Consider the following 13,610-nt stretch of genomic DNA (forward strand, 5'->3'; position numbering starts at 1 on the left):
AAGAAGAAGAGAAGACGAAGAAGAGAGTTGTATGGTGACTATTATGTGTTTTACCTGTATCCAGTCGATAGGAGGAGGTATGGATAGAAATGTGAGAGAACGTAGGAGTTGAAGAATAAGATTTTCTTGCTGCGCGATTTGCTCCGTATCTTCTGAGCCTTCGATCGCATCATAGCGAGCTGCTATAGCCAGCCATAAAGGAGAGAGACGTCTTAACACTAGCTTCTCTCTCTGCATATTCAGTAAAACGCAACATAGAGAGACATCCCTTCATAGACAACAGATCTAAACACACAGCACTTCAACACCGGTGGAGACCTCGCCTCGCTTATAGGTGCCAAGGCATCTCTACAAGCAGACATTTCCTGCATACACAGCACAGACTACAGACTTCTTCATACATATAGCCACAGGTTCATACAGACTCATACAGACATACACACATCGCGCGAAGCCTAGACGGTCATATGCTAGATGAGAAGTCTATATGTATGTCTGTCTGTTTGAGACAGATAGGTGTTATTTGTGTAGATCTTGGCGGTAAAGACAGTAGTAGGTGACGGCGATAGAGAGGGAGCCGAAGTGAAGAGTATCGACACCAAGAGAAGGGATGAGAAGCGCGATCGATGGAAGTGATAGATCTACCGATAGAGAGAGAGAATGAAAGAAGGGAAGGCAAACACACCCGAAGAAGTGCGAGAAGCGTGTACGAGTAGAGAAGATGAAAAGAAAAAGAAGAAGATTTCCCTTACAAAGATAGCAGAGATACAGAATCTCGGGTGTTGATAGAGCATATGTCCATCTTCGAAGTCGTAAAGATCTTGAGTCTTCTGCTGTCTTAGACTCCCGTTACACCCTTCTCTCTTAAGCAGTAGATTGATATCTTTAAGCTGTCGCACCGCTTCTTCAGCCACAACGATAGACGTCCAGTGGCCTCCTACTTCTTCGAAAACTCCTCCTGAGCCTGACTCGACCGGTCTCGATCTTTCTTCTTCTTCTTCTCCGTCTACGACAACAACTTCTCTTCTTCCTTCTTCTCTCTGTGTATGTACGCCGTCTTCATAGGAGATCTCACCGGGACCCCCCCCCCGCGCATCAGACGGATTCTTTTCTCTTCTCTCATCCCCCTCATCTGAAAAAGGCCTACAAGAGGAAGAAGAAGAAGACATCGCAGCCTCTTTCTCTCTCTCTCTACTTCTCTGGCTGAGCGAAGAAGAAGAGGAACGAGAAGAAGAGAAAGAAGCGCTCAACGTCCCAAATCTTCCTACCGGTTTTCTCTTCCCGAAGATCTGATGCATGAGCTTCGCCACCTTCGCACCCATCACAGGAGGGGGAGAAGAAGAACCTGAGGTAGAAGAGAAAGAAGAGGAAGAAGATGGATGAAGGAATGAACTTCTCTCTTTCTCATTCTGAGAGCTTGATGAAGAAAATCCTCTACGTGAACGAGAATCTACAGAAGCAGGAAAACTCGACTGACTGCTCTGCGAGAACAACTGCAGGGGAGGTCGGTGTTGAGAAGAAGAAGAAGGAGATGAAGAGGGAAACGAAGAAGATGAAGAACGAGATGTAAAGTCGGGTCGCCGAGGAGGAAGAGAAGAGACATGCTGACTTGAAAGAGAAGAAGAAGAAGAAGCGTGAGAAGAAACGCCGTCTCTATAGCCTCCATCAGTTGAGTTGGGACAGGAAGAAGAAGACAAACCGTCTACAGATCTTCTACCTCCACGTGAGAGAAGAGTCCCTCGGCTACTGCTCGTAGTAGATGAAGAAGGAGGTGTCTGAGAGAAAGAGAAGGAAGAGGAAGATGAAGCTGTTGTCGATGAAGAAGAAGAAGGACAGCCTGCACTACTTCGACGTAAGGCTTGTCGTCTTTCTCTTCCCTCTCCTTCGTTGATAACTTGCTGTGCATTTCTGTCTCTTCTTCTTCCCGGTTCTTCTGGAAAGAGAGAAGAAGGAGAAGAAAAGAGACTCTGGCTTGCTGCAGAAGAAGTAGGCGAGGATGATAAAGAAGAAGCAGGGCGAGTATGAGGATGAAGAGTAGAACTATGACGACTATGTGTGGATGACGCAGACAATCGATTTGCCGTCGGCGGGAGAATCGATGCTGAAGAAGAAGAAAAGGAGCTAGCTGAGAATTCATCAAAACTTCTTCTTTCTCGGATGATTTCTGTATGGGTGAGAGCATTGAAAGCGGCGAGGAGAAGCTTCTCTTTTCTTCCACGTGCTTCTGAATCTTTAGCAAGAACCTTCGGGGCATACGGCACTTCTTCATCGAGTGTCTCTCCTTCAACATCGATTCTCCCTACCGTTGCGCTAGTCGCTCCTGCTGCCGATGAAGAAGACGCTTGAAGATAATCATCCGCTTCCAAGAGATCATTCTCGCCTTCTTCATCTTCTTCTCCTTCTTCTCGTCTTGCTCCCCATAGGAAATCTTCTGCTTCTTTTTCCTCTTCTTCTTCTTCATGACTTCTTCTCTTCTCAGCATCACTCCCTCCCTCTTCTTCTTCTTCTTCCTCTCCATCTCTGACAATGAACCCACGATCATCTTCATCCTCTTCTTCTTCCTCTTCACTCTCGTAATTCTTTCCTTTCTTCTTACTATGACGATCATTCTCTTCTTCTTCGCTGTCTGTATCTTCTTCTTCTTCATCTCCGTCTCGGGTGCTTTCGCCTCTTCTGAATGAAGAGGCTCCTGTTGAGAAAAGCGAAGAAGCTTTTCTTTCTCCTTCTTCTTCTTCTTCGCCAGCCATAGAAGAGCCTCTCGGAGAAGGATGAAGAAGAAAGTCTCTCTTGTCTCGAGGAAGAGAGGGTGGAGAAGAAGACATGCCTTGCCCTCCTTCTGCTTCCTCCTCTTCTTCTTCTCCTCCTCCAGAGAAAGATTCTCGACCGCTGCGAAAAGCCATTCTCGTCTTCGGAAAGAAAGATAAAAAGAAAATAGGAAAAAAGAAAGAGGAGGGAAAGAAGAGGAGAACTTATGTCTTCTTGCTTTGTCGCTCACAAAAAGCAGACAGACCTTCGAGATAGATTCAAGATAGACAGACTGACGATAGATGGATTGAAGGTGGATAGATTAAAGATAGACGCATAGATACTTCAGCTGGCAAGGCGAAAGGTCAAAGGTGACTTTAATACAGAAGTGTGCAAAGAGATAGATCTAAAGATCCATTGCTGCATGATACATGATGTATACACAAATCATACATATAGATACAGATATGGAGATATAGATACAGGGAGAGAAATGTATCGAAGAAGAAGAAGGGGAAGGGTCGATTACAAAGCCCAGGAAGCTCCCAAATAAGAATCCTTTTCTACGTGGTCTAGAAAGAAGAAGAGGAAGAAAGAAGAGAAGAGGGCAGGAGCTTCTTTCATCACTTGAGCCACAGTCAGGTGTCTATACACCCCACTCGACAACGGTGAAAGATGACAACGGATGAAGAAGAACACAGAGGAACAAAGAGAGAAAGAGAAAGAGAGAGAAGAAGGAGAAAGAGAAGACGAAGAAGTGGAAAAAGCAGTGATGGAGAGAAAGACGAAGAGAAAAGAGGACTCTTATTTCTTGGAGAAGAAATTGAAAGATTTCCAAGGAAAGATGCAAAGAAAGAAAGATAGAAGGAAAGAATAAAAAAGAGATGACAAGAATGAAAACGAGATCGGTTGACAAGGAAGAAGGACAATGTCCCCTTTCTAAAATAGAAATGCCCTCTCCAGAAGGAAAAGAGAGACAATCTCCCAGGAGAGACACACTCTCTGCATGCAGGTGTCTGTAATTATTCTTCAGGAGAGAAAGACAAGAGGGGAAAAATAAGAGATGACCTGAGGGTGTCCGGGTAAACTTCATTAAAAGAGCTCTTCCTCAGGAAACCGAAAGACAAACCAAAGAGGAAAATCGAAGAAAAAGAAGAAGAAGAAAAGAGAAGAGAGGGGAAGAGAACGAACGACTCATCCAGAGGTTGCGGCGAGGTTCGAAAGGAAGAGAAGAAAGAAAGAAAGAAGACGAGGAAGAAGAAAGTTGAAAATGAAGAAAAAGAAAAGGAGACAAAGAACGAAGGTACGCGTACGATAATGATACGAATAATAAGGAGGTCGTATCTCTCGCAGACAATTGCTAGGGGGAGAAGAATGTAAAGATGAAGAAGAAAAGAGAGAAGAAAGAAGAGAAGAAGAAGAAGAAAGAAAGAGAGACAAAGGAAGAGTAGAGGAAAAAGAAAAAAGAGGAAGCCTCGGGTGGGTCGATAGGTGTATCATAAACAAGTGAAGAAGAAACAGCACATGCCAAAAGAAACCTTCCTTCAGGTGTATGTACACTTGATCAACGCCCTCAGATAGATATGCATCTTCCTCCGACAGGAAAAGAAGATATTCATACGAAGGGAAGAAGAAGAAATATAAAGTCAAGAGAAAAGAAGAGACCTCTTCATAAGAAACGCCATCTCCCCTTATATACAGATATACAGAGGGAGAGATACATAAGCACAGAAAGGATTAGATCTCCATTAGAAAACCTATGATAGAATATACACACCTTGATGTATGTCCTAAAGTGCGGAATGAAGAAAGAAGATGAAGAAGACAACTCTGTTATCTTGACAAAGAGAAACGGAGAAGGAGAGGAGAGACGCCGTGAAAGAGCCCTTCCGAGAGAGATGCATAATTTTCTATACACACGAGAGTCTTAACTTACCAAGAAGAGAAAGACCACGACAAGGAACCCGAGGACGGCCGACAAGCAAAGAAAGAAAACGACTTGAAGCGAAGAAAAGCAAGAAAAGAGGGTCTGGAGAAAAAAGAAGAAGAGAAAGGAGTCTTGCTGTTCTTTCCTAGCTATTCCGCAAATGAAAGAGAAACGAGGAAAGATGAATTTCTATATCTTTCCGGACAACCCCCAGAGAAGACAGCGAGTGTACGCAGTAGTCCTGCTCCTAGAGAATCGACAAGAGAAGTCGCTAATGTTTCTTCAGAGAGAACAAGATACTCTTGGTCTCTTCTCTCTCTTTCAATACTAGTCGAGAGAAAAGAAAGATACATGTGTCCTTTTCCATCACATTCGATCGATCCTTTCTTTCTTTCCTTATCGATGTTAAGAGAACTGTCTTTACTCTTTCTCTACGGCCCACCCTCCTATTCCCCCTCTTCTCCGTTTCACCTCCTTCTTCTTTCCTCCTTCTCTTCTTCTCCTCTTCTCTCTTGCTAACGAAGCAGGTATTTTGCTTTTTACTTTTCTTGATACACGCAGAAGGCATGCGCTTTCTTCGTCTTCTTATCCTCGAAGAAGAAGTAGAAGCGAAGAAATGCCGCTCCAAGGAAAAGAAGAAAGATACACAGTGTGAAAGCAGAGAGAGACAGAGGGAAAGGTCTTGATCTACCGATCAAAGAAGAAAAGAGAAAGGAAAGAAGATATCCGCTATTCTCCTTCTCTTCCTCTTCTAACTTCTTCAAAACAGCGGTGGATCGATCAAGAAGAGGTGTGAAGAAATATGGGAGAAAGAAAGAGAGTGTGAGAGACTTTACGTAGCCGCTGGGTAGGACGGCTGGACGGGTGTGCTGACGTTTACAGTCAGACCTCTCCTTCCTTCTTGCTTCTGTGGATTTCTTGACTTCCTACATCTCTTTCTCTTGAAAAAGAAGAAGGAAGAAACCTTCCTTGCTTTTCTGTTGTTACCATCGAAGGAGTCCGAATAGTCTATGAAGTTAACCAAAAAGAAAGAGAAAGAATGAAAGAAAGAAGGAAAAGAGGCCTCTTCTCGATGCATTGTTTTACCCCTGTAAACTACTACTACTACTATTACTCCTCCTCGAACGATCTAGGGGGGGGTGAGGTATCTTCTTCTTCTTGCTGAGAAGAAGAAGAGGAAGCTCTTCAGAAAGACTCAACCCGATTCTCGTGTGGTGTATGTACACCTCAGTGACATGAATGCATCAGGGAAGTACGAAGCTTCTCGTTTTCTTCTCCCTTTCTTTATACCCAGACTTGGTCTCCACTCGAAAAAAGGATTCGATGTTTCTCATCTTCATCCTCATGATCTCTTTTCGCTTCTTCCTGGTCCATCTTTCTGTCTTCTCCTTCTCTTTCGCTCTTTCTTTCTCCTGTCGTCTTCTTTCTTTCTTCGCTGAACGCTTCACTGTCTCACAACTTCACAGAAAGCAGCACGCATCTTCTACCGCTTTTCTTCCCTAGCCGGCCGTTCTTTAAAAGTCCCCCCCTCTCTCTCTCTCTGTCTGTCTCTCTCTCTTGCTTTCTCTTCATAACTCTTCCTCTCTCTCTTTCCTTATCTTTCTCACGTCAGCAAAACTTGGCTTTCTCAGAATCACTTCTCTTATTTCAACTCAGCGGAGCCCCCTTCTCTCTCTCTCTCCCTTTCAGCCCCTCCTTATCTTTCCTTGTTCTTTGTTCCTCTTCTTTCCTTCTTCTTCTCGTTTCCTTCCTCTCCTCGTGTGAATGAAGCCCCCGGAGAGGTGTGTACACACAGACAAGCAATGAGGTGTCCTTTCTTTCTTTCTTTCTTCCTTTCTTTCTTTCTTTTCTAATTCGGTGAATCTCCTCTCTCGAGTTTCATTCATACAGAAGTAACACACCAGGGGAGACGTTGTCTCTTACTCTTTCCATTCTTTCTTGCTCTCTCTTCTCTTAACTCCTTTCTTTTTTCTCCTGTCGAAAAATGGATCGAGACGAGACATGAAGCTCTTTCCTGTTAACCAAAGAAGAAAGGCGGTCTTTTCTGACGTGCCTTTTTCTTCAAGGGAGAAGGGGCTCTCTCTCTGTCCACGTAGAAGTCTTCTCGGGTAGAAGAACTGAGCGGCATAGGAAGAAACAACATAGAGAGAGAGAGGTCAAACAAGAAGAAGAAGAAAAGATCTATCCTGCGCAGAAGAAAAGAAGATGTATCTTGACGGCCCCCCCCGAGAAGTGCTTCGATTCCATGTCTCCTACTGCTTGTGTTCCTTGTTGTATGTGAAAAAGATAGAGGAGAGGGAGAAGAACGGACAGAGAGGAAGATGGTAGAGGGGGAGAGAAGAAAGATGATAGAAAAGGGAGAAATGGAGACGAAGCGATTGAGGTGATCGGGTTTTTTTTCGTAAGATTTCTCCTATCATGTTATTTCAGCTGGAATGCATATTCTTTCTTAATTTTTCCTCTTTGTCTTTCTCCAAGAAAAGTCTTTTCTCCTTCTTCTCCTTCAATCTTCTCAACACATGGAGGAGTTCAGTCGAGATCGAAGAAGATCTCCCACTTCTCCTCCTCATTCTCTTCGTCAGTCAGCTATTCCTATAGATCCGTATAGCTGTATCTCTCCATCTCCTCCTTCTCCGCATATCTCTTCTCTTCGTCCTTCTTCTTTGCCTCTGGCTCATCGACTTGCTCCCCCTGTCTCTGACCCTCGCCATCTTGTCTATTCTCATCATCCTCATGCAATCTCTCCTGTCGTTTCTTCTCCTCTGCCTTTTTCTGCTGCACCTCCTGTCTTAGCACGTCCTCTTCTTCCTCTTCATTCTTCTTCTTTTTCTTCTCATACTACGGCCACGCCAGGACCCACAGTCACACCTCACCTTGTCTATTTTCCTCTTGTCCCTGGGGCTCCAGGCGCACCTTCTTCTTCTTCCTCTCTTCACGCACAATTGCATCCACAGTTATATACACCATCTCAGTCGAGTGCTCATCTTCTTCCTTCGGCATCTCTCTTTGTCCAGCCGTCTCCGTCTCCATCTCCTTCTTCTTCCCCAGCTTTCCTTCAGCCTCTTTCTCATAACGTCAGCCACCCCGGGGCAGGTCCTCCTTCTCATCTTCCCCCTGAGAGCCTCCCTCCGACCGCGTCATCCTCCGAAAGAGAGGGGTATGTTGCTCCTACACTTTCTGTAGAGCTCGAACGAAGAGAGAAGAAAGAGAAGATTGCGGAAAGGAAAGAGAAAGCGCCAACTTCCGCTCTTTCTTCTTTCTCTCCTCAACAAAGCAGTCCGCCTCTTCCTTTTCCTTCTCACCTACGGTCAGAGGATGGGGTTTCTCGTAGGTCTATATCCCCAGCTAGCAGCACCATCGTGGATCCCTATGCTTCTTCTTCTCCTCCTCCTTCAGATCCCTACTTTATCTCGACATCTAGTAGTCAAGATAGAGAGGACGGCGGCCAGTCTTCTTTACATTCGTATAAGAAGAGTCTAGTTCATTCCACCCAGGTATCATCCTATCAACCTCATCATGACTCTTCTTCTTATTCTTCTTCTTCTTTCGCCTATCATGTCGGGGCTTTTTCTTCCTTACAGTCATGTGGAGAGGGGGAGGAGAGAAGAGAAGGCGCAAGAGAAGAAAGAGAAGAAAAGGATAGAAGAGAAAGGGAGTCAGGTCTTGAAGATTCCTTGCCGTCTACGTCGTCTCCTTCCTTTGATCCCTTTGGTATAGCGACAAGACGGGCGATCATAAAAGAAGAAAGAAGAGAGACGGAAGAAGGCGAGATCTCTTCTTCTTCTTCATTCTCTTCTGCGGAAGTCCCTTCTCAGTTCTCTTCTTCTTCTTGTCCTTCTAATAGGACGTCTTCTTCTACTCCTTCTTCTCTTACGTATCTACACTCCTCTACCCTTTCATCCTCCTCCTCCTCCTGCTTGCCTTCTTCTTCTCTTTCTTCGCGTTATCAAGAAGACACAATCCGAATAAGAGATCGTGAAGCTTTCTCTCCTCCTTCCTTCTTTCCTGCCCGACTTCATGATGTGAGGCAAATCGACAGTCTTCCTCATTTCAGAAGAGATCACCAAGAAGAAAAAGAAAAAGAAGAAGAAGGGACCATAGGGACTAGACCAACTCGATATAGTTATCTTGGCTCTCCTTCTTCTTCATCTTCTTCTGTACGTGATGTCTGTCTCTTAACATCTCCAAGAGATCTGTCTCACAGGAACACTCCTCTCTCTTCACCTCGTCATTCCTATAGGTCGTCTTCTTCTTTTTCTTCCTCATCTCTTCAGCCGGGCTCCATAGCTTCTCCCCCTTCAGGTCTCCCCCCCTCACGTTCAGATTCTCATCATGAGGGAGAAGGAGCGTCTCTTCTTCTTTCTCGCACTCTCTCTAGCGGGAAAGCCAGAAGAGAAGAAGAAGAAGGTAAGGCATCTGCAGGAGGGAGTCGAGATACGGCCGAAGATCGAAGAAGAAGAAGAGGAAGAACACCAACAGATTCCGAACCTCATCCGGATTCGACTTCCTCTCCCACTTCTTCTTCTTCTTGTCTTCCCCCTACCTCTAACTCGAAGAGGAGTTCCCCTCTCCACCTACGAGATTCTTCGTCTTCTTCTTCCTCTTCAATTTCGGCTCAAACTGGAGGTCACCCCAGTCGTTTCTCCGCTGCGGGCTTTTCTTCTTCTTCATCCCTCTCAGCTTCTTGTTCTCCATCCCGTTTACCTCCCCTTCTTCCTTCTCCTCCTCTTCGCTTGTCCGGGGGAGGGCATCTCCTTTCATCTTCTTCTTCTTCTTCTCCTGTCTCTTCATCTTCTTTCCAGGGGATGCCTCGTCCCAGTTTCTCGCCAGTCTATTCGAGCTATCAGCAGCAGCAGAGAAGAAGAAACTTGCCTGCGTCTTCCTCTTTTGTCATCAGTAGTAGGAATGAGAGATCATCTTCTTCTTCTCCCCCGCAGAAATCTCTTCTTGGCTCGCCTCCTCCTCCCGGCTGTCCCTTTTCTTCTTTCTTAGCACAGCAGAAAGCAAGAGGGTATTCCCTTGGAGATACGAAGAAAGATCAAGAGGAAGAGAAAGAAGAAGGAACTGCAGAGAAGGGAGAAATAAGAAGATCACCCTTCTCGCAGCGCTCGTTAGAAGAAGCAGAAGACAGCTTACGAGAAGGAGCAATCGCTCCTCATGCTATCGGAAGTCTAGGCAAAGGTTCGAAGGAGAGAGGAGAAGATAGGAACCTGCAAAGAGGGGAAGATGTTGTTCCTTTCTCTTCTTCTATCTCTCATGAACTTTCCGAGAAGAAAGAGAAAGGTCGTCTCTCTTCTTCTTCTTCTCTTCATTCAGAAGAAAAGAAAGGTTTGCATGGCCATAGCCAGACAGATCTTCACACCGCGATCTCACGAGGCCTCGATCAGCAAGCACTGCTGCCTGTCGCAGAGCCCTCTTCTTGTCAAGAGAACGCTACTACTAAAGAGGCAACTTGTCAGATACGAGAGAAATGGGATAGACATCTCGCTCTTCATAAGGAAGAAGAAGAAAAAGAAGAAAGTTCTTTGCTGAAAGAAAGAATGAAGATGTCTCAGAGTGAAGAGACGGAGAAAAAGGATAGGAAAGAAGAAGGGATAGGAAAGGAACGCAGTCAGGAGGAGGAGGAAGAAGAAGGTGACGCCTCTACTATGACCGTTTCGGAAGACAAGAAAGCGTCTACAGAACCAAGAAAGAAGATGACTGATGTCGATGAACCTCTTCTACCTCTTCCTTCTTCTTCTCCTTCTTCTCCTCTCCTTACGCCCCGTAGTACATCCGGTCGGAAAGCCATTTCTTCTTCTTCTCAGGAGTGTGGGGTGAAGGAACCTCCACAGCAAAATGCCGAGGTGTCTGTTGACAGAGAGAGAAATTATGAAGGTTTACGTGAAGTGCGAGTAACGAGGCCGGGAGATAATAAGAAGAAGAGGATAAGAATGATAAGAAACCTACGTATAGCTATCGTAGGGGCTGGCATGGCGGGTGTCAGCGCAGGAGTCGCCTTAAGAGAAGCCGGTGTGAAAAGGGTGGTTGTCTATGAAGCGAGGAATCGTGTAGGAGGTCGATGTTGCAGTGTATCTGTAGAGATCCCTCCCGCTGAGGAAGAAGAAGAGGAAGAAGAAGAAGGAGAGGAAGAAGAGATGAGAACAGAAGAAGAGGATGAGGGGGAGTTGGGTGGATATCAAGGGGGGGGAGAAGAGAGAGAAGAAGAAGAAGAAGAGACGAAGATGAAGATGAACCGAGAAGAGAGAAGAAGAAAGAGGAGTAAGAATGAAGTGGATGCTGAAGACGAGCACGAAGAAGAGAGAGGAAAGAGAAGAAGAGAAGAAGAAGGAGAACGTGGAGGTCTCAAAGACGATAAAGAAGAACATGTAATGAAGAAGGAGAGTTGTGTGGATCAATGGATGTCCAACAAGAAGAGTGTCGTAGAGGGGAGAGAGAAAAAGGAAGAGGAGCAAGAAGAAAAGAAACACGAAGACGGGGATCAAATGAAAGAACATCGGGAACATTCCGTGAAGGAAGAAGGTGCGGCGACACTTCAAGAACCCTTCCACATAGGAAATACCACTCAACCGTCGCCTCCCAATTCCCTAACCCCGGTAGGATTATCTTCGTCTTCTTCTTCTTCTTCAAGTCAGTTTGAATCTTCCTCTCCTCCTTCCGTGAGTAGTAGTAGTAGTAATAGCAGTAGCTCTTCATCTTTATCATCATCTTCTTCTTCGTCTTCTCCCCTTCCTACTCCTACTCCTCTCACGTCTTCTTCTCCTCCGTGCCATCCAGCCTCTTGTTCTTCATCTCTTTCTCCCGAGGCTTCTCACATTTCCCCTCCTCATTCTTCTCTCTCACCGAATTCTACCGATGACCAGGCTTCTATTCATAGAAAGACGAAGAGAAAGAATAGCCCTCTTCACACCAGCAAATTCTCTTCTTCGACGAAGACAGGCAAGAAGCCCCCCCCTCCCCCGTCGCAGATTGTACAAGGTGTCGACCTAGGCGCATCGTGGATCCACGGCATCGATGAGAATCCTGTCTATGCTGTATGTCTCGATCGACATCTTAAGCCGTTCGGTTCGGCTTCTGGCCTTGACGAAGGAGAGGATGAAGAAGATTATCAGATTCACCCCAATCTTCTCGATCTTCTTGAGAAGAGATCCTCTTCTTCTTCTTCTCGTCTTGAAGAGAAGAAAGGTTGTGCTTCTGGAGGAAGAGGAAAAGAGGAGGGGGAGAAGAAGAGTAAAGAGAAGAAGAGCTCAGAAGGAAAAGAAGATTTAATCATGAAAGAGAGAGACAGGAAAGAAGAAGAAGAGGAGGAAAGGAACAAAGAAGAAGAAGAAGGACAACTGAGAGAAAGCAGGAATACAGGTGAAGAGACTTCTCATTCGAAGAAGAGTGAAGATGCTATGATAGATACGTCGACCCCTCTTTCTTCTTCTTGTTGTTGTGTAGATAACGTCAGATCAGTTGAGAAGACATATGTTATAGCTAGCGATGGTAGCTCACCCAATGAGACCCCTGGATGCCCGAGGACTTCCCCCACAAGAGAGAAGGAGGAGAAAGAGAGAGAAGAAAGGAAAGAAGAAGAAGAAAAGCCTCTTCAGGCGGAGAGTGATCATGAGGTTGTTCTGAAAGGTCCTTCCCCTCATCTTGTCCCCTCAGTAATTCAAGTGGACGAGGCGCTCTTCGACGAGGCTACGGGAGAGCTTGTAGATGAAGAGCTCGATCTCTGGGCTTATACGGCTCATCAACGGCATCAGAGAGAAGCAGACGTTCGAGTTGGACGAGGAGAAGAAGAACAACGACGACTACGATGGGGGGCCTTAGGCTCTCACGTAAGTAAAGAAGAACAGAAGAAGCTTCTTCATCTTTCTCTAGGAGAAGTCTTGAATAAGAAGATGCGACAGGCTGTACAGGAGGCAAAGAAGAACAAGAAGAGGCAGGGCCTACTAGACAGGCAAGAGGAACAACAACAAGAAGATGAAGAGAAGAAGAAGAAGAACGACGGAGAGATGGATGCAGATGGAAGGGGAGAAGACTGTGAAAAGAAAAGGAATCGTGGTGGTATGAGGAATAGAGGAGGAGACGAAGAAGAAGAGAGAAGCAGAAGAAGATCATGTGAGGGAGAAATTGTCAAGAAGAGAAGTTATGAGAAGGAGGAAGAAGATGAAATAGAAGAAGGAAGAGAAGGAGAGACTTTAGAGGGCCGACTTCTTATGTGGCACCTGAATAATCTTGAGTATTCTGCGGGGGCCGACGTAGAAGATCTCTCGATGATATGCTGGGACCAAGTAAGAACGTCTCTTCATTCTTACCACGCCTTCCTCTCCTCCTGTCATATCCCTATTCTATCCACACATCTCTCTCTATGACATGACTGGTCCTCCTCGTGCTAGTACTTCTCCATTGACACGCTTCTCTTTCTTCTTCTCTCTTGTCTTCGCTTCTTTTTCCTGTTATCCTCTTTCTTCTTCTTCTTCTCTACGTACTCTGTCCCTTCTACGAGACAGGGACCACCCCCTGTCTCCTTCTGTTCCGTCTCCTTCCCTCCCTTGCCGAATTGAATCTCTTTCTCTTTCTCCGTCTTCCTTTCTTGGTCCTTTTCTCTCTTTCTTTCCCATCTCTTTCTTCTTTCTTCCTTTCGTTTTTCTTGGTCGATTCTTAGGATGACTTAACGGCTTTCCAAGGACGTCATGTGCTTATATGGGAAGGTTACAGGGCTGCTGTGGAAGTTCAAGCGCGAGATTTAGACGTCCGTTTGAATCATGTCCTTACGAAGATTCGATATGATGAAGAAGGCGTTACTCTCTTCTTCGAAGACGGAACTGTCTCCCCTCGCTTCGATTTCTGTATTCTCACCTTACCCCTAGGTTCGTCCATCCTACACAGCAGCTAAATAGGAGGAAGGAAGGAGCCATGGCCAAGCTTCATGCCTTTTCACAGAGAT

At 45.5% G+C, this 13,610-nt stretch overlaps 2 protein-coding genes across 2 annotated transcripts in view; one reads left to right on the forward strand and one right to left on the reverse strand.

The window, feature by feature from the left end:
• Positions 1 to 54: 54 nt before the first annotated feature.
• On the reverse strand, positions 55 to 5,446 carry CSUI_002324 (transmembrane; the record flags this gene model as incomplete). The annotated part of the gene is made up of 2 exons (XM_068062526.1): positions 753 to 5,446; positions 55 to 231 (listed from the first exon to the last, which is right to left on the reverse strand). Coding segments are annotated over exons 1-2 (2,325 nt in total), but the record flags the coding sequence as incomplete, so codon positions are not given.
• Positions 5,447 to 5,631: 185 nt separating this feature from the next.
• The window catches only part of CSUI_002325 (histone lysine-specific demethylase lsd1 bhc110 kdma1a), a gene marked incomplete at its 3' end in the record, with an annotated part of 13,972 nt that continues 5,993 nt past the window's right edge, over positions 5,632 to 13,610 (forward strand). Inside the window, exons 1-2 of the mRNA XM_068062527.1 lie at positions 5,632 to 12,954; positions 13,329 to 13,533. Of these exons, the coding sequence (XP_067925497.1) occupies positions 7,192 to 12,954; positions 13,329 to 13,533 (5,968 nt within the window). The remainder of the gene's footprint in view (positions 12,955 to 13,328; positions 13,534 to 13,610) is intronic.

Source organism: Cystoisospora suis (genome assembly GCF_002600585.1).
Source record: "Cystoisospora suis strain Wien I chromosome Unknown contig_986, whole genome shotgun sequence".
Lineage (NCBI taxonomy): Eukaryota > Apicomplexa > Conoidasida > Eucoccidiorida > Sarcocystidae > Cystoisospora > Cystoisospora suis.